Below are 19,761 nucleotides of genomic sequence, written 5' to 3' on the forward strand. Positions count from 1 at the left end.
ACCTCAGGTATGTCCCGTGTTCCCAGCAGCCTCGGGCCTTCCCTGTTGAGGTAGCTTTGGTAGCTGGCTGCATTTCCCCTCCGCTGAGCTGGCGTGGTGGCAGGAGCTGCTTTCTTGGGAGCCTCCTCCTTCAGGACAATGAAAACAGTCAACGCAAGGAACTCCTTGACATATATTCACAGTGCAAACTCAAGATTCATACGTTTGGCAAAGTTTTTCCATTGTTCGTTTCAACACAGCTACACATAATGACATGCAACAGGGCATCACAGCAGGTCAGCACAACCATGCTATTAAAGAGTGCTCAACATCCTGAAGCCTTTCTCAAGGAGTCTTACTGTCACACTGAACAGCCTTAGAATCACCACAGAAGGATAAGCAACATCAAGCTCTGTGTAGAATGTTTAATAAAAGCCTACACAAGAGATAAGTGAGAAAAGAAGAAAATTAGAAGTGAGGCAGTACATGTCTCTATTATCCGTAGCTCAAAGGGAACCAACAGCCGACTCTCCGTGATTCGAACTTGGAGGGGACAAATAACTTGTTCAAATCATAGAGTTTGAATTAATAGGAGCCTTTTTAATTCACTTGACGTCCACGAAACCACATCATCCGTTCTACTAAATCAGCAGTTAAAATTAATGAGCGTCCCCTGTACATGACAAATATAAGTGATAATTTGCCTTCTCACACAATTCATATCAACCCGCCTAAAATCTGCTCATTCTTCAAGTATCATTGTGTTTTGCAAACTGCTATGAGAACATGAACATACAGGAACCTGGATAAAAGCTGTAAACAAAATAAATTTAGATACAAAGTGGACCATTACAAATGAGATACAGATGTACCCACAAGCACAAGGTGCAATGATACAACATATTGCATGTGGGCATTCAGCAGATTTTGAAACTAGTCTTCTTTTAATATGCTGCAGCTCTTCTTAAAGGCAAAATTTCAAACAGACACCAATAATGCTTAGAGACAGGGCTGAGAATACAGTAGTACCTTAACTGACACTGGCTTCTCCTTCTTTGAAGTTGGCTTCACAGGTGCAGCCTCTTCAGATTTCCTTGGCACTTTTTTAGGGGTTTCCTTTTTGGGGGTTTCCTTTTTGGGTGTGGCAGCCCTCTCTGCCTTTTTGGATGCCACACTGGTGGCTACATGGGCAAAATCAGAGATTAAAACAAAGAAGGCACTTGACAAAAACCAATACAGCGTCAAAACACCCTGGCCAGAAAAGTGAAGCTTACACATGTCAACAATGCACACATAGGCCATACTGCAAAAAAAATAAGTGCATCTACCTGAAGTTTCTGCTTTTCGCTTTTCTGGAGTACGTTTTATTTCAGACTCTTCCTTGTCCGGCTTCTTGCTAGGCTTTACATCTTGAGTGCTCCCTGAAAAAAAAAAAAAAAAAAAGAAGTTATGAAGGAGCAAAGAACTTTACCATAATGTATCCATATAAATACACATTATATAATCGAGCCCACTTATAATGAATCTGATGGTCACGCAGATTGCGTTTGTTGTATCTGATGTTCATAGTATGTGGAATTTCCATTGTACAGGCAAAAGTACTCTGTTGGACTCTGATGAAATAATTATTTCTTAAAAAGTGCATCATATGCGTTTACAACTTCAAATAAGAAACCCTTGAGGAGCTTTACAAGCTCTCCGGAGTGATCATACTTTTCTGGCCGAGACTGCTGCTGCCAACTATCTTCGTCAGAGGTGCAATATACCGTATTTAATGACGTAATGAACGCAATTTTTTCCTTCAGAAAAGTTTACATTAATTTGGCAGCAGGGTTCATTATGTGGAGAAAAAAAGCTTTGGCAGAATTTTTTGCGAGTGCCAAAATTTCATATCCTACGTCCGTCCATTCCCATTCATCCGTTATCAACAAAAGCACGCCGTCAGTCATGTTCGTGTCGCCAGTGTTTAGCATTGTTTGTTCCGAAAAGTGTTTGCTGTACCATGGTGAGATCCGACGATTTTCTGATAGTCGAAGGAACAGGCCATTCGCGGCGAGATGACGCAAACGTGCTCAACACCAGCCATGAAGGTCAGGTGTGTGTTTTTTCACATGAGGTTAAAAAAACTTGCAGAATGGTTATGAGTGTGTAATGCAAATGTTTAAGAGTTAGATGTGGTGTGAGTAGGGTTAGGAATTTTCACTGCCGATCTCGAGCTTGCCATATTGTTTGGGGATCTGAAGGTCCTGCTTCCTCAACAACATTTCAATGTGGAGGATGTTTTATAGCGTTTTGGTTTACACTGCTATGCCCCTCTGCAATGCTCAAGCGCCTGCTGGCTTTCTAAGCATACACTGGTACAGCAGTGCGCCAAGCAAGCCACCACTGCCAGTGCTCCTGTCAAGAGCGCACGGCGTCTTGGTGCTCTGTCAAGTTCACGGAGCGCAGCATTCCCGCAGGAGCTCTTGTCAAAAGATAAACAAGCCGTGATGTTATCGGCACACAGCATGATGGCGCGCTGCCCAAGCCTACGCTCTAGACGGACGGCGCGAAACTGAGGAACACACTAAGAAGAGCTAACGCTTTAAAAAAAAGTAAATTCTCAATTGCAAAGATGGGCGATAGATTCATTACGGGAGTGAGTAGGGTAACTAATCATGGTTAAGTGCGCGAGGGTGCTGCTTCGGGCTAGTTGGTGTAACAGGACAGAAAAGGCAAACAGGGCAAACACAGTCATTCGTCTCTACCTTGTCCTGTGTTTGTGTTGTTCCCATTCTTTGTCATGGTTGAAGTGCTCATGGCAGCCCCCAGGGAGTGCTCGCACTTCGTGTATGATGGCTTCATCAGTGGACAGTCTAGCGATGTTGGTATCCGAATGAACGAAGTCTTCCCAGGTGACATCTGACCAGCTATGCATCAACGATGTGTTGCCACCAATTCACATGCATCTGATCATGAGGGTAGACACCAGTGTCATCTGTTGTTCCTGGGCCCATGCAGTGACGGAAGTAGTGCCGCATGTGCACACGGAATGTATCAGCTGTGCTGTCCTCAATCGACGCACTGCGTACACCTGGTAGCCGCACTGAAGATGGAGAGTGACTGGGCAGGCAACACACACCACACAAGAAGTGGGACCAGCCAAGGCATTCCAACTTTAAAAATTCTGCATACAATTGATCCATTACCACACGCAGTCACTTTGCTTTCAACGCTAATCCTGTCTTGTGTCCACTGCTCTTCTTTAATTGATGCTTTTCCAAGCTGGCACACACATAGCAAATCATTCATTCCCCTTGAAGGCCATCAGCATGAGCATAGCCAGTGGTTAACTACAGTTTCTATTCCACCTTAATTATTTTATTTTTGGGTCGCAATGTTCTTTCTGGGGTAGTGTTATGAGGTCTGAAAGACGTTTTTTGGTCTCCGCTCTTGCTGGGAGCGCGAGTGTTTCAAGTGGGCATGCGAGTTTATGATGCCTCCTCGTTCTCAACAACCGAATGATGTAGCCACTGTTGTTTGCTGTATCGGAGATGAACTGCCATTGCTCTGATGCATATTCTGACAGAAGTGCCGTCCCCGTTAATAATGAGTGAGCAATCAGTATACCTGCGGTCGTTATATATAAATGGGCTCAACTGTAAACCATTCATGCATTCAATTTGCATTTTTTAGATTTTTATTATCAAACCACCATAAACTGCCACGTAAGCCAAAATGACTCAGACTGCCAGGAGGACATGTTTCATCCCTGATTGTAACTAAAACAAACCAGGTACTTAACAAAATTAACAGAAATGCAGTGTAATGCCTAAATCAAACAGGCAGTTTCATTCCCACAATAGTCCTCTGTCAAATGCTACCAACACAACTGGAAACACCCTACAAAACTAGCTATGGGATTGAAATATAGCCGTATGTGAGGTTTAACTCTTTCCTTACCATGCCTATTCAAGTTGTTCAATTTGAACAATGTTGCAAAATGGCCTATTTGGTGCAATCCAGGCCACTTCTGGACAAGTAACACTATCCAGTATGTTGCAAAAGAACTGTGCTTAAGCTTCGGATGTTTTTTTTTTTTTCAGCCTAATGAGGCAGCATTTTTAACCTTACTGTGAAATTTGTCAATGCGGCGTCATCACTGCGAGCAAGGCATCCAAGGTGGTGTCCCTGTCTTGAATCAACCTAGATTTAGTTTTCTTCAAGACAGCTCGGGGTAGACCTTTCCACTAATGCACTGCCACTGCACTGCCACGATGCTTCACGGAATAGTCGTTTCTGACATAGTAAAGCTTAAAGTGTAAATTCTAGATGTTTTTGCTCTCCTAATTTCCAACTGAATATATTTATTTATTTTTTTGAATGTTTACACAGGTCTCTCAAATATTGCCAACAAAGTTTCTTTGCCCATTGTAAGCAACACATATTCAGAGTTTATCTTTATGTCAATGAAAAGAGAACGCTTTTACCTAGATTGATATGCTGCAATGAAGCAGAATTTTAAAATACTTATATGGGTGAATAAATTTTTCACGCACATCACCCTACCTATTTTCCCACAATAAGAAAATGGTCAATGTCTAGAAGTTGTAAGTGGGTTATGAGGTATGACACAGTGGAAGGCTCTGGATAAATTTTGACCCCACCAGGTTCTTTAATGAGCATTAACATCACACAGCACACAGGCGTTTTTTGCACTTCATCTCTATTAAGATAAGACACTATGACCAGGATCATCTGATCCTGTAATCTGGGGCTCAGCAGACAAATGCCAAATGACAAGGCCACCGAGACACTGCGGCAAATGGAATCTGTAGTATTCTTACAAAGAAAGGAGGAATAACGCCCTGCATTTCTAGGAAGCTGAAAGTGCTCAAGAAATGAGCAATGAAGAACCAGTGCACTAAGGCACTGGTAGAGGCACTTTTCTGCTGTCCATAGCATGCTGACCACCTGCCTACCTATTGAAGAAGATGAGGTAGAACCTTTTGAAGAGGATGAGGTAGAAGGAGCTTTCTTCTTGCCAGGACTCTCTTCAGCTTTTCCAGTTTTCCTGGGGCTTGAACGTACAGCTGGATGTTTGACCTGATACGGCATTTGACATAAAAGGGGGAAAAAAAATAGCTGCGGTTTAACTACTGCTGAACCTGGTGGTGTATCGGGCAACTAGACGCGGCTTGGCGTCTGTAACGTTGAGTGCGTTCCGCACAATGGATAGGCAGCGCGCCCACCCCGCCAGGTGACAGTTAAACAAATGGTTGATCGGGAGAGATTGGTCATCCACGGAACGCTGCGGCCTATATATTCCCCCCAGATTGACGTCACAACGGCAGTTTCCATCACGCGACATCATGAGATTGTCGAAGATGGATGGATGGATGGATAGATACGGCTGAACCCTTTACATCGGGCGGTGGCTCAAGCCACCTAGCCATGTCTTGTGAAATTTTACTCCTGTCTTGCTTTTAGCCACCAATCAGATAACCTTCGCTTGGTTACTTCTAACCTCTTAAAATCCACTTTCCCTTCACTATCCCTAAACCCCAATGCCTTGGGTAAGTCAGCCCCGCTGCCTTCCACTGTAGGGTGAAGCCCTTTACAGAAAAGTATCAAGTGTTCAGCTGTTTCCTCCTCCTCTCCGCACGCAATGCACAAAGTGTCTATCTCCTGGTACCTGACTCTATACGTCTTAGTCCGCAAAACTCCAGTCCTGGCCTCAAACAACAAAGAACTTCCCCTACAATTATCATAGATATTTTCTTTGACAATTTCCTGTTTAAAGGTCCGGTATGTTTCTAGTGCCGATTTCGTCAGCATCCCTGTTTTCCACAAAGCTCTCTCTGTTCCTTTAACCTTTTTCTTAACCGATAATTGCTGATTTGCCCCCTTAGTGCTGTCCAGATATTTGCTTGTCAATTTTCTAGTTCGCTTTCTCCATTTCGTGTCAACATTCTTTATATACAGGTATCTGAAAACTTTCCTAGCCCACCGCTTTTCCTCCATCCTTCTCAATCGTTCCTCAAATGCTATCTTACTGCTAGCCTCTCTGCTCTCGAAAGACGCCCATCCCATATCACCCTGTACCCCCTGATTTGGTGTATTGCCATGTGCTCCCAAAGCTAACCTCCCTACTCCCCGTTGCCTAATTTCCAGCCTTGCTTGAACATCTGGCCTCATACACAGGACCGCATTCCCGAAGGTCAGGCTAGGGACCATCACCCCTTTCCAGATTCCTCTTACCACCTCATACCTATTGTAATTCCACAGTGCCCTATTTTTCATGACAGCTGCATTCCTACTAGCTTTATTCATTACATATTTTTCATGCTCTGTCAGATACTCAACACTGTTATTTATCCACACCCCAAGGTACTTGTACTCATTCACTACTTTTAGCACGAACTCCTGTATTCTATGCTCGCCGCCCTCTTCATTAAATGTCATGACTGCAGATTTTTCCTTACTATACTTGAAGCCTAATCTATCTCCCTCTGTACTGCATATGTCTAACAACTTCTGCAGGTCTTCCTTGTTGTCAGCCATTATCACTATATCGTCCGCATATATTAGTCCCGGTAATGTCTGTTTAATCAATTCCCCTTGCTTGAAAAAAGATAGGTTGAAACCTAGTCCGCTCCCCTCTAGCTTGGCCTCCAAACCTTGCAGGTACAACATGAACAACAAAGGAGACAGAGGACATCCTTGTCTAAGCCCCCGCTGTATCTCTACAGGCCATGATACATTTTTTTCCCATTTTATGAGCACTCTGTTACCTCTATATATATCTTTTAAAAGATTAATTACTCCATTTTCCACATCCAATGTGCCCAATATGTCCCACAAATGCTCCTGAGTAACGTTGTCATAGGCTCCCCTAATATCCAGAAATGCTAGCAATAAGGGCCAATGTTCCTTTTCCGCAATTTCTATACACTGTGTCAATGAAAATAGATTGTCCTCCAACCTCCTTTGTTTCCGGAACCCATTCTGTAGTTCCCTTAACACCCCCTCGTTCTCCACCCAGGCCTGCAGTCTATCCTTTATAATTTGGATCACCACCCTGTAAACCACAGATGTCACTGTTATGGGGCGATAGTTACTTACGTCTGCTTTGTCCCCCTTTCCCTTATATATCATGTTCATTCTACTTAATCGCCATTCATCGGGAACTTTCTCATCCACTATCATTTTATTCACTACCTGTATTAATGTTTGCTTGGATTTTGGTCCTAACTTCTTTATCAACATAATCGGGATACCATCTGGTCCTGTTGATGTGCCACTAGGAACCTTCTTCTCTGCCCATTCCCACTCTCCTTGCTCAAGTGAAGCTATTGCTGTAACCGGTCTATCCTCCTTCAATAAATTATGTACCACGTGCTTTGCTGAAAATTTTTCCGTCATCCTTGTTCCTATGTTTTTTATTGCTTCATCCCCTTCTAGTCGAATACCCTCATCTGTAACAATAAACCTTTGTTCTAGCCTAGTTTTATTACTCATTGCATTTAGATGTTTCCAGAATTTTTGGGCTGCTTTTCTATCCTTTTTATTTACTTTTGACATCCATTGGGCACCCTTTCTTCTAATTTTCTCATTAATCAAATAGGATGCGTCCCTTCTACACTTTATGAAGGTATCCCATTTTCTGTCTACTTCGGGTTTTGGTTCCCCCCTCTTTTTGGAATATCTGTGTTCCCTGGATGCTTCCTTGCGCTTTTCTATTGCCCTCTTGACCTCCTCATCCCACCAACTCTTGGGTTTGCATCTTTTCCCTTTTAGCTTTACTCGCACCTTAGCTAGCTCTAGCTCCAGTAATCGAGTTAATTTGGTATAAGTCCATTCTGTTTCACTATCCTCAAAAATTACTTTCTCGATTTGTTTGGCTGCTACTTCCAATTGCTTTTCTGAGTAAAAATTTCCCCGATTGTTTATCTTGATTCAGTCCTACATTGCTTTTTCTTCTGAAGCTCAACTTGATACGCTTGTGGTCACTACCTAGACTTCTGGAACCATCTTCATCTATGCTCATTACCCCTAATCTGTTATACATCCTCTGTGACATTAGTGCATAATCTATCGTCGAGTGCAGACTCCCCGCCTCCCATGTTATGAGCCCTTCGCACTTCTCGGTGCTGTTGCATACAACTAAATCATGCCTGTCACACATGTCCTGCAGCATGCTTCCTGTCGAATCCGTGTACCCATCCAGGTCTTCTATGTGTGCATTCATGTCGCCTAATATAATTATCTCGCCCTGTCCTCCTAGCTCATCAATGTCGCTTGCAATACATTCTAACATTTTCCTGTTTTCCTCTCTGGCATTGACCCCTGTCCACAGGTATACAAAGCCAAGGAGTGTTAGCTTGCCTGCCACTGTTCCTTTTAGCCATAAATGTTCCCTGCATCCCAGTCTAACCCTTTGAAAATTCATACTTTTATGAATGAATGCCCCAATTCCACCTCCCTTTCTGCTGCCCTCTGTTCTATTGCAATATTCCCATGCGTAGTCTGGGTTACAGGGTGGTTGCTCCATGTCTCCAAGATGTGTTTCCGCTAAACCATATACCATTAATTCCTCCTGTCTTAACTGTTCTTCTATTTCCTCCCATTTCAGTCTATTCCTGCCACCTTGCATGTTAATGAAACCTATATCTGAATTAACTTGGCCCTGGCACTTGCGTCTCTTTCTTCCCCTATGGTTCCATTGTCCGTTTGATCTTAAATCTTCCTTCTCTACACTGGTTCCTTCAGAGCTCTGGGTCCCCCAAAAAAGCTGTTGCCTGGCGACCTATCCTACTACCCACCTTCTTGCCAGTGGCACCACCGTAGTGGATGCCATCCTGTGCAAAAGGGTGGGGCCTAACCTCGTACACTTTTCTGTTGACCTCCATCACCTCGTATCTTAGTCGTCGACTCAATAGCCTAATTACCCGATTAGTCTCCACGACCCTCCTTTCCGTTTCGCGAGCCTGCCTCTGGACCTCTGGGATTGTGCATATGGTCACATGCACACTCTCAGAGGCCTCTCTAAGCCTACGCATCCCCACCTCCAACTGCGTCTCAAGATTCTGGCTCCTCCCCTGCAGTACATCATTGAGACCAGCATGGATGACCACAAGGTGTTCGCCATCCATGCTGCCCACCACCACCTCCCGGGCTCTGGCCATTGCATCCACCATGCACTTTCCCGACTGAGCCTCCACCTGCACCCGCCTGTCTGCCTTCACTGCCGTCAGAACGCCTCCCTCAACCCTCGCTACATTCGAGTCCCCGACCACCAGAACTCTCCTGCGCCCCAAACGTTCGCTTCCTAATTCCATCTGTTGGCCTCCGGATCGCTCTAGCTGACTCTCCTGCCGCTGTACGCTATTGTCGCGAGTTTCCATGCCCGCTTTAACCTTTTTCATTTCGTTCTCATTTTTATCACTCAATGCTCGCTGCACTACAGCACTGTACGATCGACGAGCCTCGTCCCACACCTGACCCTTCTCCGAACTGGGGTGCCCAGCCGGCCGCGACCTGAGCGCTTCAACCTGTTTTTCTAGCTGGGTCCGCTTTTCCCGCTCTTCTTTAATCTCGCCCACCATTCGCTTCAACAGGGCGGCATTATTCTCCTCCTTTTTAATCATATCGACGACCTGAGCTTCCAGCTTAATCCGTGCCTCTCGTTCGACCTGCCGGTCCGCATTAAGTGCATTAAACCCAGCTTCCCATTCCCCTTTTAACGCATGAACGGCGTCCCCAAACCGCTTGCACATCTTACACACGAAGCTAGCCTCATCCGCCTCGGCTAAGCTCCCGAACCCTGTCTCATCTAAGTAACACCAACGGTCGCACTCCTGGCACTGTACTAACTCCCCGTCCTTGTCCTCCTTAACTTTCCTAGCTTGCCGACCCATCGTCCGGCCGACTACGCCTTGTGAAAGCCCGCCAAAATTCCTATGCGTAAAAACCCGCCAAGAATATTACACAAAACTTCGGCACTACGCAACGTAAAAGCCCGCCAAAATTCCTAGAGAAGAAACCTTCGGCACTAGTCAACGTAAGAGCCCGCTAAAACTCCTGCACAAAAACCTTCGGCACTGCGCAACATAAAAGCCCGCCAAAATTACTACACAAAAAACCTTCGGCACTACACAACGTAAAAGCCCACCAAAATTCCTACACAAAAACCTTCGGCACTACGCAACGTAAATGCCCGACAAAAATCCTACACCAAAAACTTTCAGCAATACGCAAGGTAAAAGCCTTCCAAAATTTCTACGCAAAAACCTTCGGTACACACACTTCCGCTAGCCTTTCTACCCTTAACTCGGTTTAAAACTACTGCCCGAAAGCATGTGAAGTCATGTGACCATTCTAGCGCCCTCTACCGGCAAATCGAAAGGTCGAAAGTCAAGTGGTGTGGCACCATGGTGGACCACATATGGTAAGGCCTGTAGCCACACTTGACCTCTGGCTCACTTGAAGGCTAACCGGCAACGCACGGTGAAATCGGCGTTACATATCGTAGTGATAATAATGACACACCTAGATACCAGTTCACTTGAGGAAAAATGGACATTAAGTCTGCAGAGTACAGTAGATTAAGTAAACACCCTTCAAAATAAGCATGTACTGGCCATAACAAACAAGGCAAATTAAGGACAGAGGGTATGAGGATTCATAGCGCACAGAATACACAGGACACAACACAAGCGCTTACTTCCACTGAATGGTCTTTATTTGGCGCTGACAGGCCGGTGCCTGAACAAGCGACTCAGCGAGCACCACAGAAGTGTTAGAGATCAGGGACCAGGTAATCTGGCCCGTCACTGACGTAGTCACAAGTGCACGCCTAACTTCAAGGAGTGTTCAGTATTAGGAAAAAATAGCAATCAAAAAACGAGGGAAATAATTGAAGCGGCAGAGATGGAAAAAGAGGGACTGGGAAATTGTATCAGTGATCCTTCGGTGTTTTTATCAATGAAAGACTTAGCTTTCTTAGGTGCAAGGCAGAGGGCGAAAGTGTGAAACATGTGCACTGTTTGGTAGGTTTTTTGTTGTTTTTTATATTTTATATTTTTAATGTTTTTATTGTTTTGGTTTTCGTCTTTCCTTGTCACATCATGACCTTGACAAGATAATCATTGTTAGTTGTTTGTACCTGCGCAATACCTGACCTTTATAAGGCTGTCAGCGCCAAATAAAGACCATTCACTGGAAGTAAGCGCTTGTGTTGTGTCCTGTGTATTCTGTGCGCTATGAATCCTCATGCTGATTACCCACTAGCCCGAACCCTGACCCTTCTAAGACAGAGGGTAGGCTAAAGTTGAAAAAAAATATATAGATTTTTCGTTTTCAGGTGATCTCGAAAGCCAAAATCTTGAAAATTATCCAGTAGCAGCAGTGTTTTTCCTACTGTCAGTAGCGCAAGAACAGCCAGGCATTGAAAACTAAGAGGCGAGCGGGCACACTAGATTTCTTTGGAGTTTGCAGTTGCTCACATTTCTGCCATGAAAATGACAAAACATGATGTCCTAAGTAAAACAGAGAATTTTTTTAACTTCAGCTGGCGAAAAGGTACATACTATTATGTTCTACTGAATGCTGGCAAGTTTTACTCGATGCTTTCCATGCCTTGTGTGAGGTGCTTGATTTCTTCAATCCTGTGTAGTTGTTTTGAGTTTTCTTTTTCTTCTGGTTGCAGACATGGAAAACAAGTGTAAGGCTGTTTGGGCTCTGTATTTCTACATCAGCTACCAACAGCAACACTTGTCACAAGCTATGTCTGAAACACCCCAACACTTGGTGTGAATACAAGAATCAGATGACCAAGCCTTTCGTACATAAATACCAATCCAAATCAGCTCTTCATGTTACAAAGTCTGTTTTCCAGCAACTAGCTCAGCCAGAGCTTCTCAAGGAGTGTCTACATGAACAAATAACCACCTAGGCTTGGAATGCGCACTAATGAATGCCTTCCTTAGGATACACATATCCAAATTACCATTTTAGACACCGTGTTCACATTCAGTGATGGCAGCACGGCCCAGTGCTGTGATTCCCACAGTGACATCCCAAAGCATTTGGGATATTGCTGCAAAGCTTAGTATTGTTAGTTCGTTCATGCTCGATGCCGCTGACATACGGCTTTTATCACTTTGTCTGCAGTGAGAGATGGGTCCCGATTTATCTGGAATGTTTGCAGCACTGCTCAACTGCTTCTATGTTGTTCAAGGTCGTCGTGAGCGATTCCCGCACCTTACCTCAAAAGTTCTTTGTCAGCTTTAACCCGAGCACGGCTGAGAGCAGTGGTGATCCCATTCTTTGACAAGTGCTGACTAGGCTTGTTGTTGCTATCGCCACTGCCGAGTCGTCAATATCTTTACGGGTGCAAGTCAGCCGAATAAAGAGTTTATTTCAGTGCCAAGTACACCAGCCTGTTCGTCTGTTTAGTCTGGTGTCATTGCCACCATTAAACAGTATCATGAGGGTGCTACAATGTGAAGGGTTGTGTGACATGGACCAGCGTCGAAAGTAGGTACTTTGCTAGGGGAGATGCAGAAAGATCACAAAGGAAGCCACTAAGACAAATTGACAAGGAAGTGTAAAATTGACAGTGTTACTGACTACATGTCTAGTGGCTTATAAAAAGGCGTTTCATTTCAAGCGGTTTTTGTAATAAAGGCCGAATTTGGGCGAGTTGGTTTACCATGCTGGGGATGACTGTGTAAGTGCTCCGTCAATTCTGCTCTCACAAAAAGAGATGTCCTATATTTTATCATTCAAGCGTGACGCTCGATGACTCATCTATCTTTCACTACTCTGTGGTAATGCCTTGCAGGCATTATCGAGAGTATAAAAATCTGTTTCTTGCATGTAATAAAGATCAGTTGGAAGTGAGCGCTCGTGTTGTGTGTCTTACTCTACGTCCTTGTTTTTTGCGCTTTTACGTTCAGCACGGTTTTTGTAAGAGATTGAAGTAAATAAATGTTTCGTCTTTGACCTTATATCTCTCAATATGTTGTTTTTTGTTACGTTTGACCTATTATTAGGAGAGCAATAATAAACAAAAGCTGTTTTTTTTCCCCCGGCTTTATCTACTTGGAGGTGCAAAGCTAATGAACTAGAACTGTACACATCTATGCAGTAAGTTCCTTTCTACAAGAGATTTATCCTATGAAAAAGCAAAAAAAAGCTATGAAAATGCAATCTCAAAGTTGACAACACGTGCTACAAAACCACTATTTTATTTCAAATGAAAAGACAGAATGGGGAATAAAATAAAGAAAACCCCATTGAGCTATGTATAGTAGTTGCTGAGAAAACTGGTTTTAAATATGCCTCAAAATACATGAGAAGTGTAGGGCCTACCCTGCAGTCTTAAGTGCTTCCGCAGATTTAGTGCTGGCCATTTATCAGAGCAGCTGAAAGTTCACATCACCTGTTAAGTAACCACAGCCTGAAACTTAGCCTCAAACAACAGCAACTGTGCACACATCTTAACAGTACTTGACTAATAGAAACAACCAAAAACCAATGCAAAGAACTAATCTTTGCATAAATGCAGTATGGTGAATGGTGCAGTATTTACAAGGTAGTAATAGTTTTTCTCACCCCTTGCTTCTCGTCTAACTTCTTGAGTGTCGTCTGGAAATCATCATCATCATGAGACTCCTTTGCGCTGGTGACCTGCACAGCGCAAGGTATGTGCCATGGTTTTTTGTAAGCCATAGCATAACGATCTTTCAACAAAAGGACACATGTTCGAATACAAAAACAAAAACATGCACACTGCCTACAAGGACACTACCATTACATCCAGAGGTGAATTGGAACTAGGTGTAAAATACAGTTGCAAACAACAAGCCCTTAAAGGGACAGTGAGGAGAACTCTATCAATTTTTGTTTGCTAGCAAAATCTGATAGTTCGGCATTTCATGGCTTCGTTGCCACTTGTCTGGGAGCAAATTTGGATTCGAAGTTGAAAATGTTTTTCCCGTCGCTCTGATTTCACGTCACTCCGTCATACGATGGAGTGATGGGAAACGTGACGTAAACAAGAGTTTTGTTTGCAGTAAGAGTGGCGTCTTTGTGATCAGGAGCTGGTATTCTATCGATACAAGCCAACTTCAATTTCTCCTCAATATCCCTTTATGATGACTAGTCCTTTATACACAACAGCCGCCATATAATTAGTGAGCAAGTATAGGTTTGCCAAGGAAACATTATGCCATTCTAAAGCCCTCTAAGCCAACTAAAGACATGTGGCTTATTTGATGTGTCACCAAACTTGAATGGAACACGAACAAATGAAAATTAAAAGCACAAGGAGGCTTTGCGTGTCCTGAAGTCCATTTATACAAGACTCGTGTATAACTAGGTGTTAACCTCCACCAAATCTGACGTTACACATTGAAACATGGATAACATGGGTGAATGTGAAAGTGTGGTTTTGTTTATGCAGCTAATCATACATTATGGTCAGGTAACACATTATGTAATGTTTTATGGCTCCTTAGAACTTTAAATGCCCCAGCTCAAAAGAGCAAAAGAAGGTTTGCCTTACATTCAACCAACAGCATTCGTCACCACATAGGTTAGAAATTTACAGAGCCAGAGCTATCTGCAAAAATATGCTCGCACTAAAGTAATTAGAAGAAAAAAAATAAAGCAGGACCAAAATTACCTAGTACATACTTTTTTTGCTTGAGCAGCCTTGAGCGAGAGCTTGGAGGCTGGGCTTATAGATGTGCTTGCAAAAAAGTCATCAGCAGATACAGGCACTAGTTTCTGAGCCGGGGGTTCCTTGCCATTTACTTTCTTAACTGGCTTCTTTGGTGATGGAGCTTTCAATGCTGAGGTCTGCTTGCTTATGGCAGGCTTTGGAGGAATGGGATCTTCAGAGTCTTGAAGAAAAAGAAAAAAGCAAAATTAAGAACATTCTCAATCAGCAGGACTGAGCACAGTGCATTCAACAGAACAACACACACACCCACACTGAGGTATGGCCACATTCTCAGTTCAATGTTTTGTGGGAATATATTTACTTCAGAGAGTCTCATGAGGCCAGGGCAATTCAAGCAGACACACTGAAAGAGTATGTGGGCGTGAACATTACCCACCTGACAAGTACCTTGGATAGCTGCTTAGATAGGGCTTAGAAGCTACTAAAATCAAACATTTATCAGCAGCATAATAGAAGATGCATATACAAACAGCATAACCGAGTTTATTTCTACATTAATAACCCTTAGATGCAAAGAAAAGTTAATGTAACTATGCAAAAAAAGCAAAAGTGCAACAATAAGACACTTGCTGGTTCAGCTAATAGCTGCCTGTTACCTCATTAAAGCAAACAGCACGACTGCATTCTCTCAAACTGTGACTTTATGTCACGACAGCTGTGCATGTTTTTAAAGAAAGAGCACAATGTTATCATACTATGTCCTTCCTGCCAGGAAGATAAATGCTACTAAAAATGAGGTAGTCAAATTATACATGGAGGCCTATTAGTCCAATGACAATATCTGCTGATAGTGCATTTTAAACGAGAGAATAATTGCAATTAACACGCACCAGGTGCAGGTCCTTATCACCATCATCAGCCTGACTGTGCCCACTGCAGGACAGGGGCCTCTCCCATATCTCTTTATTTAGCCCTATCTTGTGCCAGCTGCGGCCACCTTATCAGTGCGAAGTTTGTCATATGATCCTTGCACCTAACTTTCTGCCGCCTCCTGCTACACTTTTGCCTCCTCTTGGTCCGGTCCGTTACCCTCAATAACCATCGGTTATCTTGCCTTCGCATTACGTGCCCTGCCCAAGCCCATTTCTTCTCCTGGATGTTGACCAGATTTTAACCCGCATTCGTTCCTTGACCCACTCTGCCCTCTTCCTGTGTCTTAACGTTACACTTGTCATTTTCCTTTCCATAGCTCGCTGCATTGTCCTTAGTTTCAGATGAACCCTTTCGTTAGCCTCCATGCTTCTGCCCCATAGGCGAGTTCCAGTAAGGAGAGTGCCAAATTCTGTTCTGGTGAGGAATGTAAAGGGTTAAAAACAAAAGGAAAGGCTGTGCAGCTTTCTCAAGTCCCTACTGTTGGCACAAAATTCATCCCAACTGAGGTTTGAATCATCACTCTGGAGTGTGCGGCACTACCCACTAATTTCACTGGGACAGCTAGCTATCAGCAAAGTAAAGCCAGGCCAATAAGCTCTTTGTAAATATTGATTACTCCTCTGATGAATAGAGATGTGAGAGGAAGCCTGACTTTTAGCAGTGGTCGAGGACAAATTCCTCCATTGTGCATCATTCCAAAGACTCTAACAATCACATTTTTATGAACTGTAAATTGGTCCATGCCAGCTTTACTGACAAATAAAAAGACTTGCTCATCAGTGCAACATATATTCAACCAAGCTAAAGAATGCAACATCCACATTCGAGACCAAAATACAAAATGTGATGCATTTGTAGGAATCTGAATGAAAACAATGGGTATGACACAAAGAGCACACAAAGGTAAACTTGATGATTGTGGTACTGCACTGCACGACAGTACACTTGGATATAAAACTCACTATACATAGCTACATAAGACACCTTTCAGTATTCTTCTGAGCAAGTGTGAACAATAGTGTCACTATTGTTCATGCATCACAGCAAAAGGACTTCAAAGAAGGAAGGAAGAGATACTAAATTTAATATTGCATAGGATTAACAATGTGCTAGCTTAAAGCATCGGTTGCACGCAGATGAAAAAAGAGCAGAAACACTGACTTACTAGATGCTAATCCACAGGTGCAATCAGTTAGCAAAGAGAATCATGCAAGTGACTCACAAGAAGTCACAAAAACAGAAACGCATGTTTCGGCATGAACCCTTCTCAAAATATGTAGTTTAGCAGCATAACTACAGCTATGCACTAAAGCTTGAAACCTGCCCTGGTATAATCCGTAAGGTTGTTGGAAAATTAGTGCCACTAGCTATGAATCTGCAATTTCGTTCACGTTCTGTGACCCTGCACTTGTTTTGATTTCACAACAGCAATCTGTTGCTTGAGCTGAACGAAAAACTGGAAGCATTTTGGTTCACACTTTAATCAATGGCAGTGTCAAGGACAACATAAAAAGCAAGTCAACAATGCAAAGCCAGCTCACCATTATCAGAGTCAGAGTCAACAGTTGCAGCTTTAGTTTCTTTGGCTTGTTTCTTTGCTTTCTTGGGTATTGGCTCTTCATCATCTGAATCTAAATAAAATTCATAGTGCATTTTTTCTATGAGGTTGCATAATTTTGAATACTTCACATCTTTTGCACAAATTGATACATCACCAAACCTTGCAGGCCACATACATGCAATTCCAACAATCTGAAGACAACTAACCCGAATCAAGCATGACAATCCTTTGCCGTTGCTTTTTTCCAGGTTGCTTTTTTTCCTGAAAAGTGGAGATGCAAAAAGCAGCCAATCTGGTATGGAAAATTATGAGCATGACAACTCCCAAAACTTTCACAGCATAATTCAGTCAATGACTTATAGTCAATCAATGGCGTATAGCACGTGGGGTTTAATGTCCGAAGATGACACAAGGGGTTTGAGAGGTGCAGTAGTGGAGGGTATTGGATTAATTTCGACCTCGTGAGGTGATCAAAGTTAATGGAGTTAGGGTGAAAATATGTGACTATGCTCTGTGCTGGATGAATTGGAGCCCAATTATTTAAGATATACAGCCAGCATGAAAAGGCACGTGAACAAGAAAAAATACCTGGGAGAAATACTAGACCGAGAACAGATTTTTCATATTTCTGTGCGTTTTCGAGAACTCTAAACATGATCAATGTGCAATTACTCGATTTGGATCAGTAAGCTCATGCCCTACACTCATTCTTTTGACAGAAAGAAAAGGTAACAGGTAACGTTTTAGGTGCCGACAGTCAGGCTGCAACAAATCACAAAGAAATTTGCTGCTTGCCAGGTCGTGCACTAATGAACTATACTCAGTACTTTCCTTGATATAGTCCTTACTTTTTAAATTTTAAGTTGCTGTTTAAAAAAACGAAGCATGCACAGGTGACAAGCTCTTATTAATATTACTTTTTCTGTCATGCAATTATCGAGACTAATTACAAGAGTCAAGCGGACACACGTCAAAACAAATACGCAACCGTTCTTTCAGTAGCCACTTATGACGCTCTAGGAATGCAACGCAGCTTTCATAGTACACTCGTACCTTGTTTTCCAATTGCTTTCCATGCTCTTTTTCTTTTTTCGAGCTCCTTGCGGGTGAAGGCGTTTTCGAGCTCTTTTCTGTGGCCTTGGATTTCGCTGGTGCTACCGCTGATCTCGCTGGCTGTTTCGATTTGCTTTTCTCATTTGCTTGCTGCTTTGTTTCGTCTACAGTTCGCTTGGCTGGCGCCGAACCAGACGAGAAAAACTTGCGAATGTCCTGAAGTGGAGAGGTCGTTACAAACATCGGTAATTACAACTTCCCGCTGAACATACGTCTGTCACCTAACAAGAAATGCTACAGATTGTGCAACACAGAAAGAATCACCCCCCCCCCCCCCCCCCCAAAAAAAAAAAAACTTTTTCCAGACTCTGGACGTACACTACGCGCGAACATAGATAGCACGCTAACATAAGGCATCCTTTCACAAACAAACGAAAATATGTACCGCAGTACACGTTTATTCTCACGCTAACGTTCAGGAAGCACACAGCAAAATGACCGAAGTGGCGAACCAATAACTGGGGTAGGCAAAATTACACACCATTATGAAGATTTGCGCCGGCGGAATGGCTGCATCAGTAAAATGTAGCGTTGCGGCCAATTTCCACGCGAAACGCCTGAACAGGACAAGCTTTCAATTTCATGCTACGACATGTGCTTCTACCACAACAAAAACGGCCGTTCGCGCCATTTTCTCCGACGTGATAGCTGGTTGCCAGGCGCCACCACTCATCTCCAGTAGGGGGCTGGATGCCGCATGCGGCGCCCGAAAGTGAAGCCACCAAAAGTTAGGCGGCATGTCCCGATAGTCAGCCTTTGGCAGTGCACGAAACCAGACCTCAGCACGGTTTTTCAGTTTCAGTTTTCGTTTTCCACTTAGCATTTTGTCTTTTCGACGTTCTCGTCTTTTTTCATGACAATGCCTACCTGTTGCGCCGTCAACTGCATGAGGAGAGCTGCAAAGTCCTCGGGAAAGACGTTTCAAAAATAAGGGTCCGTTGCATCGCTATGGGACGACACTAGCAGACGACAGAACGTCGCTACATACACTACGTGCGGAGCCTCGTCAGCTCTGTGTCGTCCCGTTGCGCTAGCGTCGCCAACTCTGCTCTTTGTTGTGATGCACGTTGTCGTGCTCAAAGCCCAAGTTATACCATCAGTGGGGCATAAATTTAATAATAAAGGGTAGGTGGAAACCTTCATTAGGTAGCCGACTTAGCAGTGACCATTCTACCGAATTATATGTTTAGACCGAACAGAAGTAAGGACGAGGCCACAGTTTGGTGGGGTGCCATCGGTGTTCTGCTTGTTCACATTAGCGCGTCCAAAAGGTACAGTGTTGTGCGTTTTTATCGTGAAGACTAAAAAATTTCGTCGCCTCAACCGCTGGCTCATTTGCCGTGAAACTGCACACAGAGCTTGCGTATTATGGTAACTTTTGTATCGTAGCAAGTTTGACAACGGTACTTACTTAGTTGAGCCGTGCATGATGCGAAAACATAATCGTCTACATAGAGATCGGCAACCAAATAATAATAATAATAATAATAATAATAATAATAAT

General features: G+C 43.4%; 1 protein-coding gene across 2 annotated transcripts in view; it reads right to left on the reverse strand.

Moving 5' to 3' along the window:
- The window catches only part of Gnf1 (germ line transcription factor 1), a 46,175-nt gene extending 27,257 nt beyond the window's left edge, over positions 1-18,918 (reverse strand). Inside the window, exons 1-10 of one of the 2 annotated variants that reach the window (XM_077653778.1) lie at positions 18,739-18,918; positions 18,198-18,413; positions 17,351-17,405; positions 17,125-17,214; positions 14,662-14,870; positions 13,579-13,653; positions 4,941-5,064; positions 1,308-1,400; positions 1,009-1,160; positions 3-128 (exon numbers count right to left, since the gene is read on the reverse strand). In XM_077653778.1, coding sequence (XP_077509904.1) covers positions 3-128; positions 1,009-1,160; positions 1,308-1,400; positions 4,941-5,064; positions 13,579-13,653; positions 14,662-14,870; positions 17,125-17,214; positions 17,351-17,405; positions 18,198-18,413; positions 18,739-18,741 — 1,143 coding nt within the window. In that variant the 5' untranslated portion in view covers positions 18,742-18,918. The remainder of the gene's footprint in view (positions 1-2; positions 129-1,008; positions 1,161-1,307; positions 1,401-4,940; positions 5,065-13,578; positions 13,654-14,661; positions 14,871-17,124; positions 17,215-17,350; positions 17,406-18,197; positions 18,414-18,738) is intronic. The other variant, XM_077653779.1, reaches the window with a different exon arrangement.
- Positions 18,919-19,761: the final 843 nt, after the last annotated feature.

The sequence above is a fragment of the Amblyomma americanum genome, chromosome 2 (assembly GCF_052857255.1).
Source record: "Amblyomma americanum isolate KBUSLIRL-KWMA chromosome 2, ASM5285725v1, whole genome shotgun sequence".
In the NCBI taxonomy this organism is placed as follows: Eukaryota; Metazoa; Arthropoda; class Arachnida; order Ixodida; family Ixodidae; genus Amblyomma; species Amblyomma americanum.